Source organism: Chiloscyllium plagiosum, chromosome 9, assembly GCF_004010195.1.
Source record: "Chiloscyllium plagiosum isolate BGI_BamShark_2017 chromosome 9, ASM401019v2, whole genome shotgun sequence".
Lineage (NCBI taxonomy): Eukaryota > Metazoa > Chordata > Chondrichthyes > Orectolobiformes > Hemiscylliidae > Chiloscyllium > Chiloscyllium plagiosum.
This window is the reverse complement of record NC_057718.1, coordinates 7,711,738-7,725,703: the sequence shown is the minus strand read 5'-3', so window position 1 is coordinate 7,725,703 and position 13,966 is coordinate 7,711,738. Positions and strand designations below refer to the sequence as shown.

Genomic DNA, 13,966 nt, shown 5'->3' with positions numbered 1-13,966 from the left:
CTGGCATTGGCTCCATAATCTATCCTGTAAGCTTTATTAGGTGAATGTTTTTATGATCACAAATTGACTATGGAAGAATTTAAGCAGAGCCCTTATTACAAAGAAAAATCAAAAACAAAGTATTATAATTCACAGTGAACTGGGGATTGGTATACATACTCTGATATACACCTACAATCAATGCAATCCAGAAAAAAAACTAAAACGTATAAATGATGCATACTGGTCGAACTCACCATATACATCAAAATAGAGCTCTAGTATGACCAATACATTCATTTCCAAGCATTACTGCTTTTTTAAAACCATGTTTTCCCTCTTGGATATGTTGTATGTCAATTCATGCTGAATGTGTACATGCCAAACCATTCAATACATTTTGGACATTACATCCTATGCCATTCTTTTTGTAATATCGGTGTCAACTTATGTTTCATTGTTTCTTCCTTGGGGAACCAGAACTGTGAATGGAATTAGTAATATTTTACAATGTTCCTACCTTTGTGTTAGGACCCTTTAGACTTCCTGTTGTCAACCACAGCTTTGAGGAATGCCTAATTTGCACCATATCTGAAAGCATGGTACTGTGGACAGGCAGGAATGCGTAAAGTGACTGCTAAAGCCTAGATTAATGTAGAACGAAACAATTTGTACTTTGTTTCTGTGGGAAAGTTCAGCTTCCCAGCAAGAGGACTTCTTTTTATAACCTGTTTGGGGCATTTTATCTGTTAAGAACGTTTTTTTTAGTCAGCACACAAACACATAAATAACACCATATTTAGTGGGGGGGGGGGGGGGGGGGTGGGCGGGGGGGAGAGTATATATATGAATTTATGTGTGAATATATGAAACCTCCGAGTGGGTCATTGGAACCCAGTGCTTGTCCCGGGCCAGGGGAAGCTGTGAGACAGGAAGTGATCGGAGTATATATATGAATTTATGTGTGAATATATGAAACCTCCGAGTGGGTCATTGGAACCCAGTGCTTGTCCCGGGCCAGGGGAAGCTGTGAGACAGAAAGTGATCGGAACGCAGTGCCGAGTTATTTACCCGCCATCGAAGATTTTAATCCTGGTGGGCTCCACTTGCTTGCCAGGTTGGTCTTTGTTCACACCCGTCTCCATCTTATCCCTTTCCTTCTCAAAACTTCCTGCTGCTTTCCTTCCAGCCGCATCATGATCACACTGCGAAGATTCATACCATTTCATCTGCCGAGGACAGATGGCATTGTGTTATTTTGTTTCCTGTCCTGTCCAAGCAGATTGAAGCTTTTAACTCTTCCATGTCCTGAGCATTTGTAGAAGGGGAAAGTGTGTAGTGGTCTTATTGAAGGGAACGCGCCATGGGAAGCTTGCTCATTTCCGACAGAGATACGGAGAAATTTCTTACTTCAGACAGTCATAAGTCTTTGGAACTGCCTCTGACTGAGAGCAGTGTGGGTTGTGTCATTAGACACAGGGTTTTAATTGACAAAGGAGACCAGGGTAATGGAGAAGGAAACGCTTACTGGAGTGAGGACCCCAATGAGAATGGGCAGGATTGTTGTAATGCATACGCACAAGAGTAGGCCACTCAGCCTTTCCAGCCCACTCCGCCATTCAACAAGATCATGGCTCACCTCAACTCTCCATTCCTCCTCCCCCACCCCCTCCTTGGTCATCAAGAATCTATCTCCCTCTGCCTTAAAATATTTAAAGGCTCTGCTCCCACGGCCTTTAGAGGAAGGGAATTCTGAGAGAAAAGAATGTTCTCTCAACTTCATCTTAAGTGGGCAACCTTTTATTCTTAAACTTTAACCCCCCCACCACCATTCGTTCTGGATTCTCCCACAAAAGGAAACATCCTTTCCACAGCCACCCGGCCAAGTCCCCTCAGGATCTCATATGTTTCATTTAGTTCACCTCTCACTCTTCTAAGCTCCAGAGGATACAGGCCCAGCCTTTCCTCATATCGCAATCAACTCATTCCAGGGATTAGTCGAGTAAAGCGTCTTTGAACCGCTGCCAATGCATTAACATCCTCCTGGCAGTACAGTGATCAGTACCACACTCTGTACTCCAGGTACACGCTCACCAATGCTATGCATTATGGAAGCATAACCTCCATACTTTTACATTCAATTGCCCTCACAATACACAGAAAGATCTATTGGTTTTCCTGACACCTTGTTGTCCCTGCAGACTAAGCCCCTGCAAACCAGGCATGAGGGTGGCCCCAAGGTGACGAACATGGCACACTTGCTTTCATCAGCAATACAAGAGTTGATAGACCATGTTGCAGCCATAATAGGCCGCATTTGGAGTATGGTCTGCAGTATTTTGGTCGCCACACTACCAGAAGGGCGTGGAAGAGAAGGGCGAGGGGAGAGTGACGTGGAAGAGAAGGTTCACCAGGATGTTGCCTGGTCTCGAGGGTATTGGCCATGAGGGGAAGGTTAAAAAAATGAGGATTCTTTTCACTGGAATGATGGTGGCTGAAAGGAGACCTGACAGAGGTCCACACCATTAGAAGAGGCATGGGTAGGGTGGATAGTCATAGGCTTTTTCCCCAGGGTTGAAGTTTCAATTACAAGGGGGGAACAGGTTCAAGGTGAGAGGGGAAAATTCAAGGGTGATGTGAGAGGGAAGTATTTCAAGCAGAGAGTGGTAGGGCCCTGGCATGCACCGTCTGAAGAGGTGGTGGAAGCAGGCACATTGGTAACATCCCAGATGGCTCCATGAATAGGAAGGGAATAGAAGGAGACAAACTGCATATGGGCAGGGAGGTTTGTTTGTTAGTTTAGTGAGGACACAATGATTGGGACAGGCGTGGAGGGCCGAAGGGCCTGTTCCTGTGCTGTACTGCTTTTGTTCTCTCGGTCTGGCAGCAGTTATAGAGTCATTCAACAGGATCATGGCTGATCATTGCTTTCTCCTCCAGACCTTTAGATCCCTTTCGCATTTAACCCCTTTGTGAAAACATTCTGTTTTTGCCTCAACCACTCTCTGTGGCAGCAAATTCCATGGGTTCCCCCCTCTCAGTCCTGAATGACCTAACAACACCCGAAGACTGCGACCCCCCCCCCAACCATCCACCCCAGGTCAGACCAGGTAAGGATGACAGTTTCCTTCCCTAAAGGACATTAGTGAACCAGAAGAGTTTTTATAGAATCCCTACAGTGTTGAAACAGGCCATTCAGCCCATCAGTTCCGCTTGATCCTCCAAAGAGTATCCCAGCCAGACCTACCCACCCTATCCTTGCATTCCCCATGGCTAGCTCACATAACCTGCACATTCCTGGACAGAGAATCAGAGGGAATCCCTACAGTGTGGAAACAGGTCAATTGGCCCAACAAGTCCACACCAACCCTCCGAAGAGTATCCCACCCAGAGACATATTCGTATCCGATTACTCTACATTTATCCCTGACTAATTCACCCAACCTGCACATCACTGAACACTATGGGCAGTTTAGCATGGCCAATTCACCCAACCTGCACATCCCTGAACACTATGGGCAGTTTACCATGGCCAATTCACCCAACCTGCACATCCCTGAACATTATGGGCAATTTAGCATGGCCAACCCACCCTAACCTGCACATAGTTGGACCGTAGGAGGAAACGGGAGCACCCGGAGGAAACCCACGCAGACACGAGGAGAACTTGCAAACTCCACACAGACAGTCGCCCGAGGCTGGTATTGAACCTGGGTCCCTGATGCTATGAGGCAACGACTTCCCAATTAGTCTGGTCTCTCTGATTAGCTTGGTTCTAACTGATTTGAAACAGCCCTACAACGCTGTCAAGGTGATCCACATCTGGCCGATCCTCACCTGGGCTATTCTCTGCTTCCAGCCGCTGGAGGCCACCAGCTTTCCCGAACTGGGCCAGTTCAGAGCAGACATGATGTAGATCTCTTTGGCTGCCTTCTGCTTGGACCTGAGGAGGGCCAGGGCCACCTTCGTGGCAGTGCCCGGGGGGTTGGGGTTGTACGAGCTGATGCACCAGGTGGCGTACATGGAGAGCTTGGGGGCCATGTGCCGGGTCGGGTTGGGTTTGGTGTAGTTCAGGAAGCACCAGCTGACGCTGGTGGAGGTGCGGAGGCTGGGGAACTGCAGGAACTGCTGGAGGTCAGACACGTCCGAGAGGAGCACGGTGCCACCCACCACCGTGCCCCCCTGGCTGACGGGCACCTGGAGGAGCATGCTGATGGGGAACTTGTGCTGAGGGGGCAGCAGGGGCGGGGGCTCCGAGGGGAGGTCGCCAGGCGATGGCGGCCCTCTCTGCGGACTCTCCACCTCAAGGCTCTCCAGGGACTCCATGTCGCTGCATTGGCCAAGCGACAGGCGCTCCTCGGAGGGGGCGGACTCCAGGCTCTGAGGGCCGTGCCATCGCGGGGAGGAGCCAGAGGGTGACGGTTGGCCTTCCCTCGCCTCACCGGTGGTGCAGAACTGGCGCACCAGCTGCGGCTTGGCCGCCTTGGCATTGGCAGGCGTGCTGGGGGTGCCGGACTCCCGCAGGCTGAGCTTCTCCAGCATCTGCCCGCAGATCTTCTCCTCCTTGACCCGCTTCTGCTGCTGGGTCTCCACGGAGAGCTCCAGGCTGCTGGCGGGGGAGAGCATGCGCTTGCTGCCCCCGATGGATGTTCCCCCGTCCGAGCTCACCAGGCCCACGGTGAGGGGCACCGACACTTCTCCGGCCGTGCCCGCCGCTGTTGCTGTCGCCGAGGGTGTGGGCAGCCCCCAGGGGGCGCACTGCGCTCCTCCTACCCCACCCGGCTCCTGGGCGGGCGAACGGCCCTCCACCTTGCAGATGACCAGGCCAGGGCTGTGGCTGAGCGGCCCGCGGGTGCCTCCTGAAGCGTGGGAGACGCTGGTGTACATGACACTGCCGTAGATGGGCATGTTGGCCTGAATCCTGACGGGCACCAGCAGGGAGGGAGGGGTGCGGCTGGAGCGTGGGGTGGGGGCGTGGGCCCGGCGTCCGGGGGAGTGCTGAGGGGAGGCCCGGGGCGAGGGGCAAGGCTGCTCCTTGTCCCCCCAGCCCGGCCGGGCCTGAGGGCGCCTCTCCACTGGCTGACCGGGGTAGGCCTCGCCGGGGGGGAGAGAGGGGCACGGGAGCTGCAGGGGAACCGCTGGCCACTGCGCGGTGGGGGGATAGGGCTCGGAGCCGGGGGCAGGGAAGGGCGGGGGCGGCTGGTAGAGCTGCCAGGGCTGGTGGAAGTCGAGGGGAGGGTAAGGGGCGTCACAGGGACGGTCGGTGGGTGAGGCCGGGCGGTGTCGAGGTCCCCGGGTCGGGAGGGCGGGCCCGCACGCCTGGTGACCGGAGACCTGCATCGGCTCGCCCAGCTCCAGCCCGTGCTCCGGCTGGGAATTCTCTGAGTACTGTCCGAGGGAAGCCTGGCGCACCAGGAAGCACCGTCTCCTCTCCCTGACAGCGGGGGAGGAGGCGGGAGCAGGCCCACAGCGGGGCCCAGCCCCCCCAGGGCCTCCCGACAGGTTGCCATAGTCGAAGGACTTGCTGCGGGTCTCCACCATCTCCAGATAGGGCTGGCACGGGGCCTGCTCTGAAGCCGAACGCCTCATCTCCTTCTGCTGCTGCTGCTCCTGCTGCTGCTGTTGGCCCAATAGGCCCGGGCTGTTGACCACGTAGGGCACCGTCAGATACTCGGCCGTCTCCGGCCTGCCCGAGGTCCCAGGCTTCGGGCCCTCGTCTCTCTCCAGCGAGAGTGAGAAGCTGGAGCTGTGCGACCAGTTGCTGTCCTGGCTCAGACTCCGGGACAGCGTACCGGACTCCAGGCTCGACTCCCCGGATGAGTACTGCAGCTCGGCGAGGCGCAGCCTCTTCTTCTTGGGTGGTAGTTTCTCGGCGGGCAGCTGGGACAGCGTTTCGCTCCGCTGCGGCCACTGGAACTCCTCGGGCACCTTCTCGGCCTCCTTGACGGGGGCCTCGTCCGGCTCCTTCTCCGGTTTGTCCGGTTCCTCTGTCACCCGGATCTCCGGCACCTGGATATTGTGTTGGCGCACCAGCTTGGGCGTCGGCTGGGGCTGTGGGCCGGCCTGGAGCTCTCCCACCTCAGCTGGCGGGTGCTGACCCACCCCCATCCCCACCTCGGGGGAGGGGTCGGGCCCCCCAGGACCGGAAAGCAGCTCCATGGACTCAGACCGCTCGAAGGAGCCTGGCCAGCTCAGCGAGTTGGTGTGCTGGATGACGGAGATCTCGTTGCCTGTCCCCCTCCGGCCTCCATCCTGCTTGCCCAGGCCCTGCCCCCCTGGCGAATCCTCCATTGCCTGCGGCTCGCTCTCCTCTGCCGTTGCCACGGCGACCGGCTCCCTTGGCAGGCCGAAGAAACCTGAGGTGGTCATGGTCGACACGGAGACAGTTCTGGGGACTGGTTCCTGATCGGTGAGGGGATTCCCCTCAGCTTTGGGCTCAGCCCCTGAGGGGGGTGACCAGGTCAGGCCTCCGTACGGGCCTCCATAGCGACCGGGGATGTCCTCCTCATCCCCAACACTCTTTTCTTTCCTTCGTTTCCTGAATGGTAAGTTTTCCAGCACCGGGCCAGCCTTGTAGACCGTGGTCTGAGATAACTCCAGCCCACCCTCGCCAAGGGGTTTGGGCGCTCCACACTTGGCACGCGGCCCGTGCGAGCAGTAGAACTTCCTGTGGGCCTCAAAGTTGTCCCAAATCTGGTACTTGACGCCGCAGATTTCGCACTCGTACACCGTGCCCACTCCCTTCTGGGCTTTCATCACCAGCAGCGATGGGTCACCTCCCTCGGCCAACTCCCCTTCTTCTGTCTTGGTGGCTCCCGTGGCGGCTGGAGATCCCCTGGGGAAGGTCCCAGGCCCTTGCTCCCCGTCGTCGTGCCCGCAACTCCCCGGGGCGTGGCCCTCGAGACCAGAGAACAGCTCGATGGCCGTCTGGCGTTTCAGCATGCGCTGGTGCGGCAGCAGGGCAGAGCCGGCGTGGAACACATCATCCGAGCCCGTCATCCTCTCGTCGAAGGAGTGGCTCCCCCTCAGCACCTGGGGGACTCCCAGGCCATTCCCGGAGGATATGGGCATGGAGTTGCTCCGGGTTAACGTGGCACTGTCCGCCGTGTCTGGCGGGATACCCAAGAGCTCCTTCTCTGACGGCACAAAGCAGTCCATTGCACTCGGGCCCAGTGACTCCTCAGAGAAGGCCCTGGCCTCGCTGACTGCCTCCCCCAGCGCCATTGGATGCTTCCGCAACTCACCGCCATCTCCCCGGTAACAGGTGAACCTTCGTGGCTTGACAGGGTCTAGTTGACTGGGGTCCACCAAGACGTTGTTGTGGCTTATGAGCTGCAAGATGTGCTCCTCGATGAACTTCTCCAGGTCAGGCTTGTCTCCAGGGATTGCCACCAAGCCGGCCTTGTCCTTGCAGGCCATCGGAGGGGGCTCCTGCAATGCCACGTTGACCGCCATGGGCCTGGGGGCCAGCCTAGCAAACTTGCCGAAGATGATCTCGGCGTAGGACTTGGCGTTGGTGTTGGGGGGACTGACCTGCTGCTCAGCACTCTCCGATCGGGAGAAGTAGCCCGAATCGGTGCTGCCCTTGCTGTGGGGGCTCAGCAAGTTAACGGACTGCTCACTGTCCTGGCCTCGCTTCTCGTTCAGCCGCAGGGCCAGCCTCTGCTTGATGGTATGCGGCCCCCCGTACTTCCAGACCATGACAGGGGGGCTGGGGCAAGCTTCTGTTTTGACGTAGGCTGGCGGGCCCTCAGCCTGTGCCTGGAGGCCGCACTTGGGGACGATGAGAATGGGCACCTTCATGGGCCCGGCAGGCGACTCCTCACTGAGCACCTCAGAGTCCGAGCTGTATTTCTGAGACACCCTCAGGGAACGTTGCAGGATGGGATTGCCAGCTTCGGCCACCTCTGGTTCCGGCGATTCCGGCTGGGACAGCCTCTTGCCAGGGCAGAGCTCCTCGTCTGTGTCTGTGCTCTCGTCGGCATCGGAGTGCAGCCCGGCCTCCTCGCCCCCTCCCAGAGGCTCTGTGTCCGAGCGGCAGCTGGGCTCTGCCTCAGCCTCGGCGGAGAGTAGACCGGCCTTGATGGCGTGGGCATGGGACTTGCGGTGCTTGTAGAGGTTGCTCTTGGTCTTGAAGGAGAAACCACAGGGGGCGCAGGGATAGGGTCTCTCGCCCGTGTGGGAACGGATGTGCTTCTTGAGGACACTGGGCTTGGCACATGCTCGCCCACAGTACTGGCAGATGTGTTTGCCCGGCTTCTTGGGCTTCTTGTCCCTCCTCAGGGCCTCATCTCGGGGTCCGGGCACAGCCTGGGGGTAGTGGCGGTAGCAGGCCGGGCTGGGGGCCTTGCCTAGCTGACGGGACCGGTGCTGGAGGGGCAGGAAGGCCTCGGGAGGTGTGGCTTCCAGGGGGCGACCGAAGGGCCAGGGTCGCCCCTCCACCCCAGCTCCTGCCTCCGGAGTGGGGTATCCCCGGGGGTCAGGCCGGCGCTGGAAATGTGGGAAGGGACGGGGTGCGTAGTGGTGGTGGTGGTGGTGGTGGTAGGGGCCGCCCAGGAGTTGCCGTGACTGGGCCTGACGAGGAGCCTCAGCGGGAAGCTGAAGTTCAGAGTGGTAGTAAGGCCCTGTCCCACCAACTGGGCCCTGGGGGTCCGGCGCCAGCCTCTGAGCCCCCGGCTCAGGGAAAACGCTGGGCTGTAACCGGGGGGTGTCCCGTTGGACTGGGCCGGGGGCGCCGCTGTCCTCAGCCGCGCCCAGCATCGCGCGTTTCGGCTCCATTTCCGGTCAGGACGGTCGCTAAGTGCCGGGGCTTCGTTGCTGAGGCAACCGTCAACTGCATCTAAAGCTCGGCTCGGTCTCCCAGTGCTGCCATCGGCTGATCGCTGCCGGCATGGGGCTCAAACAACTGCTGCCTCTTCAGGTCACTCACCGCCAGAGGTCGTCACTGAGCATCAAACTGGAGAGGGCTTGTCACTCACTGAATCCCTCACGCTAGGACGCCAAGCTTCTGCCCCCTCCCCCGCTCTCTTAGTCTTTCTCCTGGACCAAAGGTGACCTCCTTCTCCGGACGGGAGTCACGCCGTCTTTCCCGCTGTGTGTGCGGCAGGGCCACGGTAAGCGGTCACTCTCAGTCGCTTGGTCCTCTCCATGGTAACGGAGCCCGCCTTCTCAATGGGCACAAGAAGATGTCAGGTGCCGCCACCCTCCTACTCGTGCCTCCGTCTCCACTTCACATTCCTCTGGGACTGAGGCCTACCTGATTCTCGAAAGGGGGGTGTAAATCCGTAACCCACTCGCTCTGTCCCCTACACCAGATTTACAATGTCCTTCAGAGTCTCTAACAGCAGCTTCCTACAAGGGGGGGGGGGAAAGCAAAAGAAAAATACATTAATAAAAAGAAAGATCCCATTGATTCTAGTGTTACTGAATGCATTGATGTTGGGACTACAGGCTGTATGCTGCAGCTCAGTGGTAGCACACCCACCTCAGACTCTGAAGATACTGGGTTCAAATCCCTGACTGGGAGGAGTAAGAAGAAAACAATTAGGCCATTCAGCCCCTCAATCTCCCACTGCTGTTTGTTAATCTATTTTTTTTGGAACTCATTCCACATCACAGTGATGCCCTCATCCTGTGATTGAATTCAAAAAGAATTTGATTGAAAACTCACGTGTGTCAATGGTAGTGTGATTAACCTACTATAAAGACCAGGTTTAGAGAGACAGAGGTGGTGACATTTGAGGGGGTTACGGGGATGGTGAGGCCTGCAGAAGGATTCTATGCTGCAGGCACGAGCTAAAATGAACAGAAATACAGATGCTGGGAAAAGCGAAAGTGAAGTGGCAACTATGAGGAGCCATTCCGTGGGTCAGTCAATCTCCACAGGACGCTCTGTTGGAGCCTCTTTCCGTTCTGAAATGGCGGCTCTGTGGGGGTGAGGCTACATTCTACACTAAAGCTGCACATCGGAGATAGGGGCAAGAGTAGGCCACTGCGCCTGTCTCACCACTGGATACAAACATGGCCGCCTTGTGGACCCATGCCAGGGGTCTGAGATAATAATAACAACATTCACTTACAGAGGGCACTTTGTGACCAGTCTATCCCTGTGCTCCTTGGCTCACTCCTCTCTGTGAACTGGAGGTGAGGTAAAACACTCAAAATCAACTGACCCTCCTGCACTCCCTGAGTTAAAGTGCCTTCCAGTTAAGCAACACCTTGATTTTAAAAACCTTGATCAAATCCCTTTGGCGCCTCACCATCTCTGCAACCCCCTCAAATGTCACCACCTCTCTCTCTCTAAACCTGAACTTTATAGGAGCAGCCCTCCTGATGTTAATCACACCACCATTGACACAGGTGAGTTTTCAATCAAATTCTTCTTGAATTCATTCACAGGATGAGGGCGTCACTGGGGAGGCAGCATTTATTGCCCATCCCTAATTGCCCAGAGGGCAGTTTAAGAGTCAACCACATCGCTGTGGGTCTGGAGTCACATGTAGGCCAGACCAGATAAGGAATGCAGTTTTCTTTCCTGAAGGACATTACTGACCCAGGTGCGTTTTTCTCTGACAATCGATGCATGGTCATCATTAGATCCTTAGTTCCAGATTTTTATTGAATTCAAATTCCATCATTTGCTGTGGCAGAATTCAAACGGATCATAGAATCATTGAAATGCTACAGTGTGGAAACAGGCCATTCAGCCCAACAAGTCCACACCGACCCTCTGAAGAGCATCCAACACAGACTCACCACCACCGACCCAATTCCCATCACCCTGCATTTCCCCATGGCTTACCCACCTAGCCTACACATCCCTGAACACTACAGGCAATTTAGCATGGCCAATTCACCTAACCTGCACATCTTTGGACTGTGGGAGGAAACCGGAGCACCCGGAGGAAGCCCACTCAGAGACAGGGAGAATGTGCAAATTCCACACAGACAGTCACCCAAGGCTGGAATCGAACCCGGGCCTGTGGCGCAATCCAGTGATAATATGACTAGGCCGTTGCAAACTTTACATTCTGAAGAAAGTTCAGCTCTGAAGAAGGGCCATACTAGATTTGAAATGCTAACTCTGTTTCTCTCTCCACAGTTACTGCTAGACCTGCTGTGTTTCTCCAGCATTTTCTGTCTTTTGCTTCTGATTTCAAACAATATAATGATGTATCCAGAATGACCCCTGAGGGGGACACCAGTTTAAACAACTGCCAGTCTAACAAACGTCCAGAACCACCTCTGTGATATTTTATCAAGCTAAATAAACCAGTATTCCATTGCAAGGCTGAGGCTCACCCAGATTTCTAATCAGGAAGGGAATCAAGGGTTATGGAGAAAAGGCAGAAAAGTGGAGATGAGGATTGTCAGATCAGCCACGATCTCACTGAATGGCAGAACAGACTCGATGGGCTGAACGGCCTAATTCTACTCCTGTGTCATCCAGTCTTAACATTGTGACTTTTACAAACAAGAATAAACCAAGGATGGATGACAACAGTTCCTTGGCACATGTTCCACCATAACAAAACTGTAACCAAACCCAGAGTGAGCAGCAGGGACCCTGGTTTGATTCCACCCGCGGGTGACTGTCTGTATGGAGTTTGCACGTTCTCCCTGAGTCTGGGCAGGTGCTCTGATTTCCTTCCATGGTCCAAAGATGTACAGGTTAGGTGGATTGGCGATGGGAAATGCAGGGTTACAGGGATGGGCTCAACGGGCCAAATGGCCTGTTTCCACACTGTAGGGATTCTATGAACCAGAGTCGGCTGTCAAACCAACCAGCACCATTTTCCCAAGCAGTGTAAATTGCTGTTCAGTTTGAAGTTCTGTACTTTTGAGGAATGCAAGACAAAAGCCTTTGAATAGGCCTTTAGTTTTATAGCATCCTCCAGATCTGTACAAGCAGAGGAGTAGATAAATAGGCTTCATTAGTTCATGACTGGGTTTGGCACCTCTTATTGTAATCTCTGAATTTCCATGTTACTGAGCAAAAACCAATGATTGGATCGATTACACTTCACCTCGAGAGTCATAGCGGTGTACAGCACTGAAACAGACCCTTCGGTCCAACTCGTTCATGATGACCAGATCTACTAACCTAAACTACTCCCATTGGCCAGCACTTGGCCCATGTCCCTTCCTATTCATATACCCATCCAGCTGTCTTTTAAATGTTGTAATTCTTCCAGCCTCCACCACTTCCTCTGGCAGCTCATTCCATACACGTACCACCCTCTGCGTGAAAAAGTTGTCCCTTCGGTCCCAGGGCAGACATCCGTTTAAGCACAAACCCTCCCCTGGTTTATTTGGATGGATGAATGGCAAATTTGAGAGTCCATTCAGGCCCTTGAGTGTGAATGGATTGGGAGGAGAAAGTGAGGTCTGCAGATGCTGGAGATCAAAGTTGAAACTTTATTGCTGGAACAGCACAGCAGGTCAGATGAACTGTTCAACCTCCTTGTGGGAGCACGAGGTAGCGCCGTGTAGTGGATTGGGACAAAGGATCTGTTTCCATGCTGTAGGACTCTATGAGCCCATTGTACCATTCAATGAGATCAATGTTGATGTGTGGCCTAAGTCCATATACCTGCCATTGGTCCATATCCCTTTCATATCTTTGTTTAATAAAAATGTATCCATCCATCTCAGCTTTAAAATTAACAACTGATCCAGCACCTACTGCTGTCTGCAGACGACAGTTCCAAACCTTTCCCACCCTTTGAGTGCTGAAGTACTTCCTAACATCTTCCCTGGTCGCCACGTTACCAACAGGATGTGGACGCTTTGGAGAGGGTGCAGGGAAGGTTTACAAGGGTGATGGAAGGTGCTAGCTATGAAGAGAGGTTGAGTAGGTTAGGTTTTCATTAGACAAAAGGAGATTGAGGGGGGACCTGATTGAGGTTTACAAAATCATGAAGGGTATGGGCAGGGTGGATAGAGACAAGCTTTATCCCCAGGGTGAAGGATTCAATAACGAGAGGTCACGCTTTCAAGGTGAGAGGTGAAAAGTTTAAGGGGGATACACGCGGCAAGTACTTTACAGAGACGGTGGTGGGTGTCTGGAACACATTGCCAGCAGAGGTGGAAGAGGCAGGTACGACAGATTCATTTAAGATGTGGCTGGACAGATGCATGGGGAGCAGAGGGATACAGATGCTTAGGAATTGGGCCACAGGTTTAGACAGTAGATTTGGATTGGCTCAGGCTTGGAGGGCCGAAAGTTGTAAATTTTCTTTGTTCTTTGTACTTTGAATGGTCCAGCTCCTAATTCTCACACAATGCCCCTATCTCCAACCACTGGAAATAGTTTATCTTTTATCTATGCTGTCTTTTCCTGTTAATATCGTGAAGACTTAGTTTGGGGGCTGTTGAAGCAAATTCACAATGGTCACACAGTAACAACACAGAATCAATTAACATCAGATTGACACCTCAGTCAGAAGAGATGACAGGATAGTTCCTGGGCATTATGAAATCACCACACTTGCTTGGATGAAGGCACTGCATTGATACTGGGACTGAGAGTGTGACATGACTCAAGGTTACATCTTGCATCTAAGCATGCAGCAGAGAATCCTCCCAACTACACCAATGTTAACACTCCTCATTGTGTCGAGTTCATAAGGCACGAACAAGTCTCACATTAGAATCATCCATTACCTAATTTTCTGCCAAGTTCCACTTCTGTGTGCTAATTCCAATTCTCCCTTATCATGGCATCAGGTTTCCCTGGAAAGGATTAAACGCAGAGCCTGTAAGAACATGCTTTACAAACATAACTTACTTTATGAGGCTGAACACAAATATTTATAGACAGACGGGCACCTATGTTCTTTATGTATGATGAATAATTAAACCACAGATTCCCAGATAAACGCTAAATAAAATGTCATACACAAGACAATTTGTAATTAACCTTCGTTTGAGAAAAGAAAGCCATAGCAATAGCAGAGTTTCTGGTGAAGGTACAACAGGCAGCAGC

At 53.7% G+C, this 13,966-nt stretch overlaps 1 protein-coding gene across 5 annotated transcripts in view; it reads right to left on the bottom strand.

Annotated features, from left to right (window-relative positions):
• hivep2a (HIVEP zinc finger 2a) overlaps nt 1–13,966 on the bottom strand; it is a 242,295-nt gene that overhangs the window by 28,296 nt on the left and 200,033 nt on the right. For all 5 annotated transcript variants that reach the window (XM_043695329.1, XM_043695330.1, XM_043695328.1 and 2 more), the window contains 3 exons: nt 13,645–13,713; nt 3,817–9,330; nt 1,051–1,208 (listed from right to left, as the gene is read on the bottom strand). In XM_043695329.1, coding sequence (XP_043551264.1) covers nt 1,051–1,208; nt 3,817–8,757 — 5,099 coding nt within the window. In that variant the 5' untranslated portion in view covers nt 8,758–9,330; nt 13,645–13,713. The remainder of the gene's footprint in view (nt 1–1,050; nt 1,209–3,816; nt 9,331–13,644; nt 13,714–13,966) is intronic.